Source organism: Spermophilus citellus (assembly GCF_964194105.1).
Source record: "Spermophilus citellus genome assembly, chromosome: 3".
Lineage (NCBI taxonomy): Eukaryota > Metazoa > Chordata > Mammalia > Rodentia > Sciuridae > Spermophilus > Spermophilus citellus.
Window position 1 is genome coordinate 87,405,034 of NC_138184.1, and position 13,350 is coordinate 87,418,383.

Here is a 13,350-nt window from a genome sequence, read left to right on the forward strand (position 1 = left end):
GGCTAATGAGCCAAGTGTTTGCTTCCTTCTGGAGGCTAGCTCCTTCAACATGGAGTTGGGCATTTACTTCTATCAAACACATAAGTCTGGTCTTAAATTTCCTACAACATCACTGGAAGATTTTTATTGTGGATTAGGAATTTTAAATAAAAAACTATGTAATCATTATATTGTGGAAAACATTTGTTTTAAGAAGCCTGTCTAATTTATTTGAAAGATATAGTGATAGACTGATTTTGTTATTTTGGTTGTGGTCTCCTGTCACTTGACTTGTGTTTGTTTTAACCAGGACTAAATACATGTATGAAAAGTCATTGTTGATTTATCATGCTGGTTTTAATTCACATTTATATACATTTAAGCAATTTTCCAATTTGCTAAAGGCTTAGGTAAAAAGTTCATTATGATTGTACATTTCTGATGAACATACCATAAAAAGTACAGAAAAAAAAATTCTTTCCTGTTATTTTCTGTCATATTCCCCTTGGAATAAGATCTGATTTTTTAAAAAAATATTTATTCTTAAGTTTTAGGTAGACACAATATCTTTATTTTACATTTATGTGGTGCTGAGGATCGAACCCAATGCCTCATTCATGCTAGGTGAGCGCTCTACCACTAAGCCACAACCCCAGCCCCAAGATCTGAAATTTTGAGCCAAAATTCCCCATTGCTTTTAGAGAACAGCTACTTTTGTACCCACATTTTGGTAGTGCTATGATGTTGAACAGAATCTTTCCAATGTGTTGTCTCCCTGCCAAGATAAACTTCATCTTTAGATGGATGTTCACTGGCTTGAAGTAGTCTGTATGGTAAATACTATATTTGAGGCATTAATGATTTTTATAACTACCATCCAAGAACATTTCCCTTGGAAAAGCAATTGACCTTGTACCCAGAAGTTCATTCAAGTATGGTTAAGTAGGAAATATTGCCAAAAACAAAACCACTAGAGGTAACTTCTAGTGGAAGCTGAAATGAAGTAGTTATCAAAGCTAGTTCTTTCAGGGCAGGAGAAGATTGCTCAACCAAATCTGAACTATTTGTTTATAATTTATGCAGGTTGTATTTAATTGATTCATGCTATGAGGAGACAGAGTAGTGGCAAGGCTATGTATTGGTATGATTGTTTCTAGTTAAACAGGTTCTTTGTTGGGTACTTCCAAGTCTTAAAAAGAACACTAGAAAATTAATTACTTTGTTTTTTCATTCAGAAGCCCCATAAGTTAATCTGCTAAAGCAAGTTCTTCGGTACATTGTCAGTAATTTATTTGAATTATTTTAGATCCTTTAAAGCCTAATTTTGCCAAATATGAACAGTTTTAAGTACGTGGCTTTAAACTAAAACAAATATTGTTGCATAGAAAAGCTAATTTTGTACTTCTCTCCCTGAACAGTGTATATTTTATATTTCTGAAGGAACTAAATTATCTGAATTATTTTTATTTTTAAGCTATGTCCTATATAGATTTAAATTTTTTTTTCATTGCAATCATAAGACTGTGCACTCAGATGTTGGTGACAATTTTTTGTTCACTAATGGTTATAGTCGAAGCAAAAGGGTTTGAGAATGTAGCTGATCATGAATTGACTGTAGGATGTTTTTAAATTTTGATATATTATAAATATGCTAACATTACTGAATACTTAAATTCTTAGGAGATGAATACATTCTAAAACATTGACCTTGTGCTTTTGTGTGTGTGTGTGTGTGTGTGTATTTAGTTGTAGATGACACAGTACCTTTATTTATTTTCTTTATATGTGATGCTGAGAATCAAACCCAGGCCTCACACATGCCAGCGAGTGCTATACCACTGAGCCACAACCCCAGCCCAAACTTGTATGCTTTCTAGCTATCTCATTAAGGACTTTTGTTACATCCCTCATCTCTTTGACTTTAGTCTTTGATCATTGCCTCTACCCTCCTCAGGAGTTTCCTCCCATCCAATCTTCTAATTCATCTCAGTTTGGCTCATAAAACCACTGGCTTTACCTTTCAGAAACAGTAACAGTAAAGCTTTAATCTTTTGGATTGTTTTGGTAGTTTTATGCAGATAAGTTAAAAAATACATATATATGCGCACTCGCGCGCACACACACACACACAGTTAACAAAAATAAATAAAAATACTATTATCCTTCTGCCTGACAACTATTTGTTATTTTGGATATGCATCCTTCCAGATGTACTTAGACACATACAGACATAGCACACCCTTTATGTGGACATATTTTAATGAGAAATAATAACAGTTTCATGTTGTGTCATTTCTAAATTTTTGAATCCACCACCAGATGCCTATAATTACATTTCTATTTTACAAAATTGTGTGTCTTTTGAATTTGCCAAATATTGTTTTATTTGGGTATTTTATTTATATCAAGGTTGTTCAGAGAGATGCCATGCTCTTTTCATCAGATAATGGTTTTATATCAGATAATCATTTTATTCCTTTCATTGAAGCAAGTCAGCATTTGGAACTTGACATCTCAGTTCAGAAGAAAAGTGTCTTCCGGTTCAATCCACTTTTAAAATTCTGTAGCAGTGTCAAAAAGTGCTCTCATTTCTTATAAAATAAAAATGAATTGTGCATGAATACAAAAAGATTACTAACTGTGTTAACCTTTCCAGAAATTTAGTAAAATGCACACCTTAAAAGGCTAATTTACCTTTCTATTTCCCAAATTCAGCATGCCCCAAATTACCATACAACAAGGAGACAAGCCCTTCTTTCTACTTTGCCAGTGAGTTGGGTTTTTTATACTAATTTTAATTGTACAGTAAAACACTTTTTAAAGAATACATGTTAAGGGAGCAGACTTGTTGAACATTATTTTCCTTGTGCCAGACAAAATCATTAAAGGTATGATATCTGTAAATAATTCAGAGTTTTGAAAAAGGAAACCAGCTTAAGAGAGCTGGAGTTAATGAAAAATTGAGTCGTTTGAGAAATTTTTGCATACCAAGCAAACATGTTACTGTTTGGGAAATGCCTAATATTTTCCTTGTTCAAGCAAAACTTAAAACCCTTGGTTTTTGTTTGTCATTTCTTAGTATCCTTATGAAGAAATTTATTCTTACCAGGATTTTTTTTTTTTTTTGTATGTTTGTGTTTTGAGATCCTGGAGACTAAACCCAGAGCCTCGAGCCTTATGCATACTAGGCACTAAGTCATGTCCTGTGCCCCTTACCAAAGTTTAGAATTGTATAGGGTTGGTGAAAAACGAGGGGAGAAGCATTTCTGTCCTTTGAATCTTTGTATGATTGGAGGTTTAAAATATTCAGGTAGCAGATACATTCATGTGTGTCTGGAGCTTCACTCAAAAGGAAACCAAGATCTTGCAGCGGGTGCCTCTTGTGCTCAGGTCTCCTCTCCCACAGTGCAAAGGGAAGCAGTGGCTCCTGCGTGAAGAAAGTCTGGCAGGGCTCTCTTTCAGAAATGAACTTGTGAGGTGGGTTTTCCACTATTTGTAGGACAACTTTTTTATAATAAGGCAGGTCATGGACTTGGGTATTTGAATAGGGAGGGTACTAATTAATAAAAATTCTTGAGAAATGTATGCCATTAGAGTATGTCCTTTGAGTGAAATACCATATTCTAGAGGATATAAGGATTAACATTCTTATGTTAGGGAATACATTTTGAATTATTTTGGAATGACTCAATGTCTGACCCTACTAAATGCCCGACTTAGCATTTCAAAAGCATTTTTGACCTTAAATTTTCATTAATTGTGCCATGACTTGGTATCCAAAAATAAGTTGATCAAAGAAGTAATTATTTGGTGCTAGGAAATGTTAACAAATTTAATCCTTTAATAGATGCTCTTTAAAAAGGAGTCTTGCTGTATATATATACTATTAAAAGGAAAATATGTCTGTGATTATAGTGTATAAAAGGTAGTGCCAGTGATTAATTTTATTGCATACTCAAGTTGAGGTCTCAAATGTAGTTATCCTCACCATCTTACTGTCTCTGTTAGTAGTCCGGAGTAATTTTCCTGGTAAGTAGCTAAGAGGTCCTTAATCATCACACCTAAGCATTAATTGCCTTAGTGCAACTTCCCCTAAAAGGGAATGGAAGTTCTTTTTTAAAAAACTAACCATTAAGCTGCTACTTATAATTTAATTTGCTAATTAATCTTCTCCATTCTGAGCCATTTTGTCATAGTTTGGTCAAATTGCCTTTTATTCCCCTCAAGAGTTTTCAGTTTTTGTTCATATCCATTTTTCTGAATTTACATCATTTTAAATTTGGAATCCTTTGTTTTGTTTCATTTTTAAAGTTTTGAAGTGCTGGTGATCTGTCACAACTTGTACATCCAAGGACAAAATGATGAAACCTAGTTACAAATTGAACACACAGTTTGTTTTAAGGATCATGGTTTATTTTGGAATGTGGTTAATATTACAAGAATTAAACCAATAGCATATTTAGAATTTTAAATATTTATGCCAAAGAATATGTTGAATGGAAAAGTTATGAACCAAGTGTAGCCCAAAGAAGCAATAGTTCTTTGACTATCTGGACACAGTCCAGAAAATTCCGTGAAGGCTACTGAAGTTTTTATAAATAGACGTTTAACTAATTAATAGCTAAATTTCAATTTGAAAAAATAATTTTTTTTTTTTAGAGAATTTATTTATTTATTTTTTATTTTAGTTCTCGGCGGACACAACATCTTTGTTTGTATGTGGTGCTGAGGATCGAACCCGGGCCGCACGCATGCCAGGCGAGCGTGCTACCGCTTGAGCCACATCCCCAGCCCCCTGAAAAAATAATTTTTAACTTCCCTGGAATCTTAGTTTAAACAGCAGGTATTGCCTGGTGCAGTGGCACACACCTGTAATTCCACCAGCTCTGGAGGCTAAGGCAGGAAGATCATGAGTTCAAAGCCAGCTTCAGCAATGGCAAGGCACTAAGCAACTCAGTGAGACCCTGTCTCTAAAATAGGGCTGGGGATGTGGCTCCATGGTTGAGTGCCTCTGAATTCAATCCCTGGTAAAACCAACCCCTGTGCCACCCCCATCCAAATTAGCAGGTGTAACAAAAGCAGTTAAATAATACACTGAGCTAGAACCCTTTGTTCTCCATTTCTTCTTTTCCCTAATTCTGCATTTTTTCCTTGTTTATCCTATCTCGGTTTCTTTACCTTATCTATCCCTCTTCTTTTAACTGTGTTTTTCCTATCTCTTAAGTTTATCTCCTTCCCCCCTTGTAACTGGCCTTTTAAATAACCAAACCATAATTTTGTTATTATTATTGAATTAAAATGTAAGTTTCACATTTTTTCCTAGTTACTCATTTTTCTGAAAGAATTCCTGGCTATGGGGTCTTTTGAGCTCAAAGATGAACAAAGGAAAATATTTCTAACAAGACCTCTTTGAAAATGTATTTGTAGTTTATAATGGATATATTTCATCTCCTTAGATAATGCCTGTAGCTTGCTAGTATTTAGGTAGGGAGAGAATGGGTTTTGTTGCTTTAAACAAAGCCCATGTAGATTTACTTGCTTTGGTTCCTTGTAGTATTTGTGCTATGCATGCAAATTAGCTATGGATTAGAATACTCCACTGTACAGCCTGAGAATATTGGTAAATGTATGTATAATTTTAAAAATATGAATAGTAAAAGGGCATGGTTTCAGTATCCTGTAGTCCCAGCTACTTGACAGCCCCAGGCAAGAGGATAGATCACTTGAGCCCAGGAGTTCAGGGATAATCTGGGCAGCATAGCAAACTCCCAACTTCTTCTTCTTTTTTTTTTTTTTTTTTTTTTTTTTTAGTTGAACATGGACACAGTACCTTTGCTTTACATTTTTATTTATTTTACATGGTGCTGAGGATCAAATCCAGTGCCTTACATGTGCAAAGCAAGCGCTGTACCTCTGAGCCCCAACCTCAGCCCCAGCAAACTCCCCACTTCTAAGAAAGTAAATGAGTCTGGGAATGTAGCTCAGTGATAGAAAATGTCCTCATTTAGCATGCATGAGGCCCTGGGCTCAATCCCCACACTACAAAAATAAATGAATGAATGCATAGTAAAAATATTGTATCTTTTTCTTTCCAAATAATTTCAGAATTTTTACATTTTTCCAGTTGATGAATAATTTAATTATGAGAATGGGGAGGCACAATTATTCTCTTTGTGATGACTGTATTTTATGTATAAAAATAATATAGCACTTGGCTGGAATTTGTTTTCTTTTTTTTTGGCAGTACTAGAGATTGAGCCCAGGTCCCTATACCACCGAGCTCTTTACATTTTTTTATTTTGAGACTGAGTGTTGTTAAGTTGCGGTGGCTACCTTGAACTTGTGATCCTCTGCCTTAGCTTCTGAAGCTCCCCTAACTGGGATTGTGGTGTACACCACTGCCTGGTTTAGAGTTTATTTTTGTAGTGCTGGAGATCAAACTCATTGTCTTGCACACTCAGGAGGCCAGAGCAGGAGGATTACAAATTCAAGACCAGCCTCAGCAACTCTGTGAAACTGTCTCAAAAGCGGTGGGGATGTAGCTTAGTGGCAAAGTGCCCCTGAGTTCAATCCCCAGTACCCAAAGCAAACAATGTGTTACCACAGTTTTCTTGTTTAACTGTTCTACTGTACGTTGACTCTTACAGTCTGGAAGTTTTTCCCAGGATCTATACAAAATTGCTTTGTTCAGTCTCAACTGGATATTAAAGAATACCCCCCCAGTGGTGGCATGGCAGGATATGCACAAGTGATCGCAGCAGTGCAGTTTGCCTTTCCCATCCCTCTTCTAAGAGATACATTTGCAGTTGGAAGGGAAACTATTTGGTCTGAAATATTGGTGACCCTCAACTTTAGCCATCAAACATTATAAGACTGCTACATGTACCTAACCCTCTGCATACCATTGACATGGAACACATCCAGAGTTGTCCCTGCTGTGACTCTTGGCAACCTTGGGTGCCTGATCCCTAAAGTGTGCTTGCTTTTCCCCCATCAACCCCACAATGTGTCTGTGTTTGCTAACACATTACATGAAGAACATGTGGAACAACTTTGGCATCATTTCTGTGTGCAGACTTGACTTCTGAGGGATAGAAGGATTCATTTCTTGGGAGAGGGCTGGGAGTTAGGTGCTGCTAGAGCTGTGGCTTGAGAGTATTCTGTTCTCTCTGCACTGCTGCAGGAAGGTTAAATTTGTATTCGGGTACTCTTCAGAGTTAGTAGAAGCAGTGGACATCTTACTGGGCTTTGATTCTCTAGTCGCTAGTTTAGGAAGTCATAGACAATCATTGTACCTGATTTCCCTATTTTGTACCAAGGTAGAGCCCATGCTGAGATTCATGAAGAATTGGTTTGTAGGTTCTTATCTTTAATGATCACATTTTAACATAAATAAGTCTATCATTTTTTACATAGTTTCATCTTGTTTTATAAAGCAGAGGTGGGAAATTCTTAGTAGAACCTTAGGGAACAAACTGAGTGGAGGAGTGACTCCTGTGATTTGGCCTCGATAGTAGAGCCTTGACCTTGCCACATACCTGACACATCTCCTCTCCCAGCCCTACTACACTGTGTGCCCACAGAACATTGTGCCAACTCCAGGGCAGTAGCATGGTGAGGTTAGCCAGATGATGGCCTTTAGCAAGAAAGTGAGTGTGAATCTGTAACTTCACGCCCATGAGTTTAATTGCTTGAATTGTTCCTGCCTAGGCTTTTAAGTCACGTCTCCAGAAAACAAGTGACTATTTTTAGGAGTAAATTCAAACTAGCCAGATTTTAATGTGTACAAATCAGATGCTAGTCTGATTGTTAAGCAAAACTTTAAATTTATTTCAAATGGCTATAGAGATTGTGAACAGCATACGTTAGGCATTATAATATTAAGAAAGCTCAGTTGATAAGTATACGAGGAGCAGTGACGGTCATTGAACATGTCCGTTGGACACGGTCCTTTTTCTTTCACTTTAGTTTCCACGGGCTCCCTTGCTCAGCAGTATGCGCACCCTAACACTACCCTGCACCCACATACTCCACATCCTCAGCCTTCAGCTACCCCCACTGGACAGCAACAAAGCCAACATGGTGGAAGTCATCCTGCACCCAGTCCTGTTCAGGTAAGGAGAAACTTGGGCCTGCATGGAGCTGCCTCCTTGTTGTGGCTACTGAGCACTGTCTTCAGAGTCAGGCAAAGTGCAAGGCACCACAGGCTCAGAACACACAGCACAGCCACCAGCATTCAGCTACTCACCTATGGAGTCGGGGTGGGGGTTAAAAAGGGAGATTTAAGGGCTGGGGTTGTGGCTCAGCAGTAGAGCACTCGCCTAGCACGTGTGAGGCCTTGGGTTTGAGCCTCAGCACCACAAAAATAAATAAAATTAAGGTATTGTGTCCAACTACAACTAAAAGATATTTTTAAAAAATTAAAAAATAAAAAGGAGATTTAAGGTATATGATGAGACTAAGATGATTAGATAAGCTTTGAAAAATCTAACTTCATGTGAAGTTCATAATTTATCATAAATTCATATTTGCTTGGGACTTCAATCCTAAAGTTTATGTGATGAAATTTTTCCCTTATTAGCTTCTTTAGTCATATTTATGAATGCAAGTAGTTAGGAGTCTCTTTGACAGAGACAATCTGTCAGTTCCCTCTGCTTGATGTAACTCCCAATCTGAGAGTCAGGCTTTAAGAATGTCTCTGGGCAGGAGGCACCACACATCCTCACTGTTCTGCCCCTGGATTTTGCTGTGCTCTCATCTCACGTGTGCCTAGGAGAGCCCATTTTCAGGTGCAAAGCACTGTTTGTGTGGTCCTTAATCTCACGTTTTCCCCATTGCTTTGCAGCACCATCAGCACCAGGCCGCCCAGGCTCTCCATCTGGCCAGTCCACAGCAGCAGTCAGCCATTTACCACGCGGGGCTCGCACCAACCCCACCTTCCATGACACCTGCCTCCAATACGCAGTCGCCACAGAATAGTTTCCCAACAGCACAACAGACCGTCTTTACAATCCATCCTTCTCACGTTCAGCCGGCATATACCAATCCACCCCACATGGCCCATGTACCTCAGGTAATCCAGCATTAGCCTACTTCCTGTGAAGATGGAGTAGGGTGTAGAGGTGCTCAAATAAGCAGCAAAGAGCCAGGTGCTCTCAAAGCTAGGAAACCCTGTGTGTGGTGCCATTTGCCTGTCTCCTTTCCCTGCTCAGTACACGTGATCTGGCCCTCAGTTAAATGTCGGTGTGATTTTGTAACGGGATCAGTGAAGTTGCTTACTTACTGGTCAGTCCCTTAACGTTTCCCAGCTGAGACCTTAAAAGTATCTTTCTTTGACTCTGGAATGTACCCAGTCCTTTCCTCCCTGTGTCTGCTTTGCTACGTCTCTTTAGCTTCACTCCTATATATACATGTGTGTGTGTGTGCATATATATACACACCCCTCCACACATACACACAGAAGCCTGGCAGGGTTGGAAGGCCTTCACGGATTCTCAGCTGAGTCAGCTTGAATGCTAATCAGAAGTCTTTCCAGTTGTTTTTCCTGGTTATCCCTCCATCTGTTTCGACCATGTGTTGTACTTCTTGAGAGAACTTGGCCTTGTACTTTGGTGCAGTGTAAGTAGAAGTTGGAAACACCCAGGTGCCCTGGAAGCATTTTGGAGCACCTCCAGTATAAGCTTCCAAAGGTTGAAAGGTGTGGTTGCCGTCTGCATCAGCTGCTGACAGAGGTCCAGTGCAGGCCTGTGCCAAGTTGGATTGTCATGAGGAGAAGGAACTGCACTGAAGTTGGGCTCTAGTGCTGTCCTGGAAGGCCCTCCCTGGAGCTGTTGAGGGTGACCTGGCTGTATTAGGTGTCTTTGCTGTTAGTTTATAACAAAACTCTCTTAGATGGGCTTAGCGAGACCCTATCTCACTGAATTCCATTTCCTGTCAAATAGTGTGCCAGTGAGGCTCTGGCAAGGTGTGGGCTAGAGTTTGGACACAGTTGGAGCTCTCTCAGAATGTACCTTGTAACCAGTGGTCCACAGTGCAGGAGAGTTGACTTCCTCACCCTGTAGAGTTCAGGTTCTGTAGTGTAGTGCACTGCAGTTTATTTGTTCCTGCTAATGGGGAGGGAGCGGTTTGTTCAGTGTGGGTCAGAGTGCTTTGGTGGAATCAGCTTCATGAGAACTGGGATCTTGTAGGTGCCTAGCAGAAGATGGTGGCTAAATAAGTATGTGAATTCAAATATAAGTTGGGGTTCCAGAAAACCTTACTTGTTGCTTTTGTGCAGAAAGAGTAAAAAGGTTAATGCAGTGAAGCCCAAATATGCCATGGGCCTATTTGAATGTGAGTTAAATTGCATTTCATTTGAGGATTATGGTCTAGAACAGTGTGGAGTCTGTGAGACAGGAAACGAGGGCTCTTCCTGGCCCTGCTAACCCCTTGCAGAGCTGGGTTCCGGCTATTTGGGCTTAAAATCTCCTTTCCAACTTGAACTTGCTATCACTTGGTACAGAGACACTGGACTGGCCCAGATAGCTTCAGATGACTCCTTCCCATAGCACTGGAGCCATTACCTGCAGCCGCCGGAGCCACCTCCTCCTCCTCCTCTCGCTCCATCAGCATACCTTTTAGAGAGTAAAGAGAGCCCAAGAATTCCTTCTCCCTGCCTGGTGAACAGGCCACAGCAGAGGGGGGGCCACGTGAAGAGAGGGCTAGGATAACCCCTACGATGGCTTCTGACAATCCTGCTTATCAGGTAGCAATCTGCTTTCCTGTTTGAAAGGAATGCTCTCTGTAAAATGACTTCAGGCCTCACAAGGAAGCCTGATTCTGAAGCACCATTGTGTCTCATGTAATATAGTAAGTTGAGGAAGCTACCCTTGCTCAGGTCAGGCCTGCTCTTTTGTGAAGACCTTGCTCCCCCACACAGATTCAGTGATGAGAAACACTGGCAATCAGGTCGTTGCAGCCCTGGCATTTACTCAGGCTTACATGGTGCCTACTCCCTCGGCCCTGCAGGATATATCAAAAGGTGAACCAGGGATTGTCCCCAGAGGAGGAAAAAGAAAGGGGGCCCTGAGGCCCACCCTTGTCCTTTCCTGAGTGTCCCAGACTAGTGAGAGGAACAGTTGACATGTTGTTTAAGCCGGAGATGTTGCCTGTATGCGTAAAAGAGCTCTCTGTTTCAGGCTCATGTACAGTCAGGAATGGTTCCTTCTCATCCAACTGCCCATGCGCCAATGATGCTAATGACGACACAGCCACCCGGCGGTCCCCAGGCCGCCCTCGCTCAAAGTGCACTACAGCCCATTCCAGTCTCGACAACAGCGCATTTCCCCTATATGACGCACCCTTCAGGTGAGGCGTGTGTGTGCAGGGGCCGCCGGGGCACCCCAAGCATTCTGCTCTCACAGGTTGAATGGCAGGCAGGGCCAGCGCTTCTAGCCCCGTACTCAAGAATAGCAAGACCCGTCTAAGTGTGCACAGGAGGGACTGTGATGATCAGTCAAGGTCAGGGCCTGAGGCTTCCAGGAGCCGAGTCTGTGTGTGTTCTGATGGTATACAGGATTTGGCTTGACGAGAAGCAGCAGCAGCAGCAGCAGCAGCAGCAGCAGCATTCCGGATAGCTGACGCATGCCTAGGACTCAGTTGGCCTTCCTTGTTATGATAGGCTGGACAGGGCAGTGTGTTCCTTCCTGAGTCCCAACAGGCTGACATGTGGGGGGTTATTACCATGGCAGAGTTTGATTGTAGCGTGGAGACCACTGATGAGCAAGTGCTGTGTGCGGAGTGGTTTGAGTGTAGCAGCAGCGCCAGCCTACGCCCCGGCCGGGGAGGATACCCGCGATTGTGCTCTGGTGCTGGATGGCTGCCATGGCGATATTTCAGTCTCACCTGTCACTCTGAAAGCAATACTGTGCTTGGCTAAGATTTGGGGAGGGGTACATTAAGGCCTTTTCTCCTGCCCCTGCACAGCAGGTCTTCTGGGAGTTTTATCTGAAGTGGTTTTACGTCTGACTGGTTTGTTTCTACCCACCCACCACCCACCCCCTATCCCTCCCCACCTTGGTACAGATGGGAGGGGGCAAGTGAATAAATTCTGAGTCCTATTCAGCTAGTACAAGGATAGTTCACAGGAAAGTGCTGCAGAGGCACTAGGCTAATATTCAGTGTTGCCAGTGTTCTGTTTAAATATTCACTTTTCTTTCTTACAGTACAAGCCCACCACCAACAGCAGTTGTAAGGCTGCCCTGGAGGAACCGAAAGGCCAAATTCCCTCCTCCCTTCTTCTGCTTCTACCAACTGGAAGCACAGAAAACTAGAATTTCATTTATTTTGTTTTTAAAAAAATATGTTGATTTCTTGTAACATCCAATAGGAATGCTAACAGTTCACTTGCAGTGGAAGATATTTGGACCGAGTAGAGGCATTTAGGAACTTGTGGGCTGTTCCATAATTCCATATGCTATTTCCAAGTCCCGCAAGTACCCCAGCTCTGCTTGCCAAAACTGGAAGTTATTTATTTTTTAATGGCCCTCAAAAAAGTCATGAACACATCAGCTAGCAAAAGAAGTAACAAGAGTGATTCTTGCTGCTATTACTGCTAAAAAAGGAAAAAAAAAATCAAGACTTGGAACACCCTTTTACTAAACTTGACAAAGGTTCAGTAAACTCTTACCGTCAAACTGACGGATTATTATTTATAAATCAAGTTTGATGAGGTGATCACTGTCTACAGTGGTTCAACTTTTAAGTTAAGGGAAAAACTTTTACTTTGTAGATAATATAAAATAAAAACTTAAAAAAAATTAAAAAATAAAAAAAGTTTTAAAAACTGATACCAAGTTAGTGTGTGTTTGTCTAAGCTACTTCGTGTACTGTAGAAGACTGGCTATCGAGGCAGGTGGGCTGCTTGCTACTTTAACTTCCTGGAAGGTCGTGGCTGTGAATGACTTTTCTTCTTCACCTTTAGTTCTGGTTCAAGGTATCTCTAGAAAATGACAAGACTGAGATATTCTCTTTGGTGGATTAGCAGTTTGCTTCAGAAGGAGGAAGGCTGGCCAGAGTTGGGCAGCACTGAAAGTCCACAGCCTCAAGCTGGCGCCGATTCTGTAAGCTTTCTTTTTCATATCTCCAGAAACAAAATGTATTAGTCAGAAGCTATTCCAATTTAGACATCTGTTTTACCAGTAGAGGGCAGGAGACAAAAAAAAAAACTGCAATAAAATCAAGCATGATAGTGCCCACCTATAGTCCCAGAAACTTGGGAGGCTGAGGCAGGAGAATCAGAAATTTGAAGCCAGCCTGGGCAACTTAGACCGTGTCTGCAAAAATAAAAAAGGCTGGAGTTGTAGTGCAGAAGTATTTGTTAGTTTGTGGGAG

The 13,350-nt window shown here is 40.7% G+C and overlaps 1 protein-coding gene across 7 annotated transcripts in view; it reads left to right on the top strand.

Annotated features, from left to right (window-relative positions):
• ATXN2 (ataxin 2) overlaps positions 1–13,350 on the top strand; it is a 107,955-nt gene that overhangs the window by 93,078 nt on the left and 1,527 nt on the right. For 4 of the 7 annotated variants that reach the window (XM_081283386.1, XM_081283387.1, XM_081283388.1 and 1 more), the window contains 5 exons: positions 2,695–2,748; positions 7,948–8,093; positions 8,825–9,052; positions 11,157–11,325; positions 12,183–13,079. In XM_081283386.1, the coding sequence (XP_081139512.1) occupies positions 2,695–2,748; positions 7,948–8,093; positions 8,825–9,052; positions 11,157–11,325; positions 12,183–12,211 (626 nt within the window). In that variant the 3' untranslated portion in view covers positions 12,212–13,079. The remainder of the gene's footprint in view (positions 1–2,694; positions 2,749–7,947; positions 8,094–8,824; positions 9,053–11,156; positions 11,326–12,182; positions 13,080–13,350) is intronic. The other 3 variants (XM_081283389.1, XM_081283390.1, XM_081283391.1) reach the window with 2 other exon arrangements.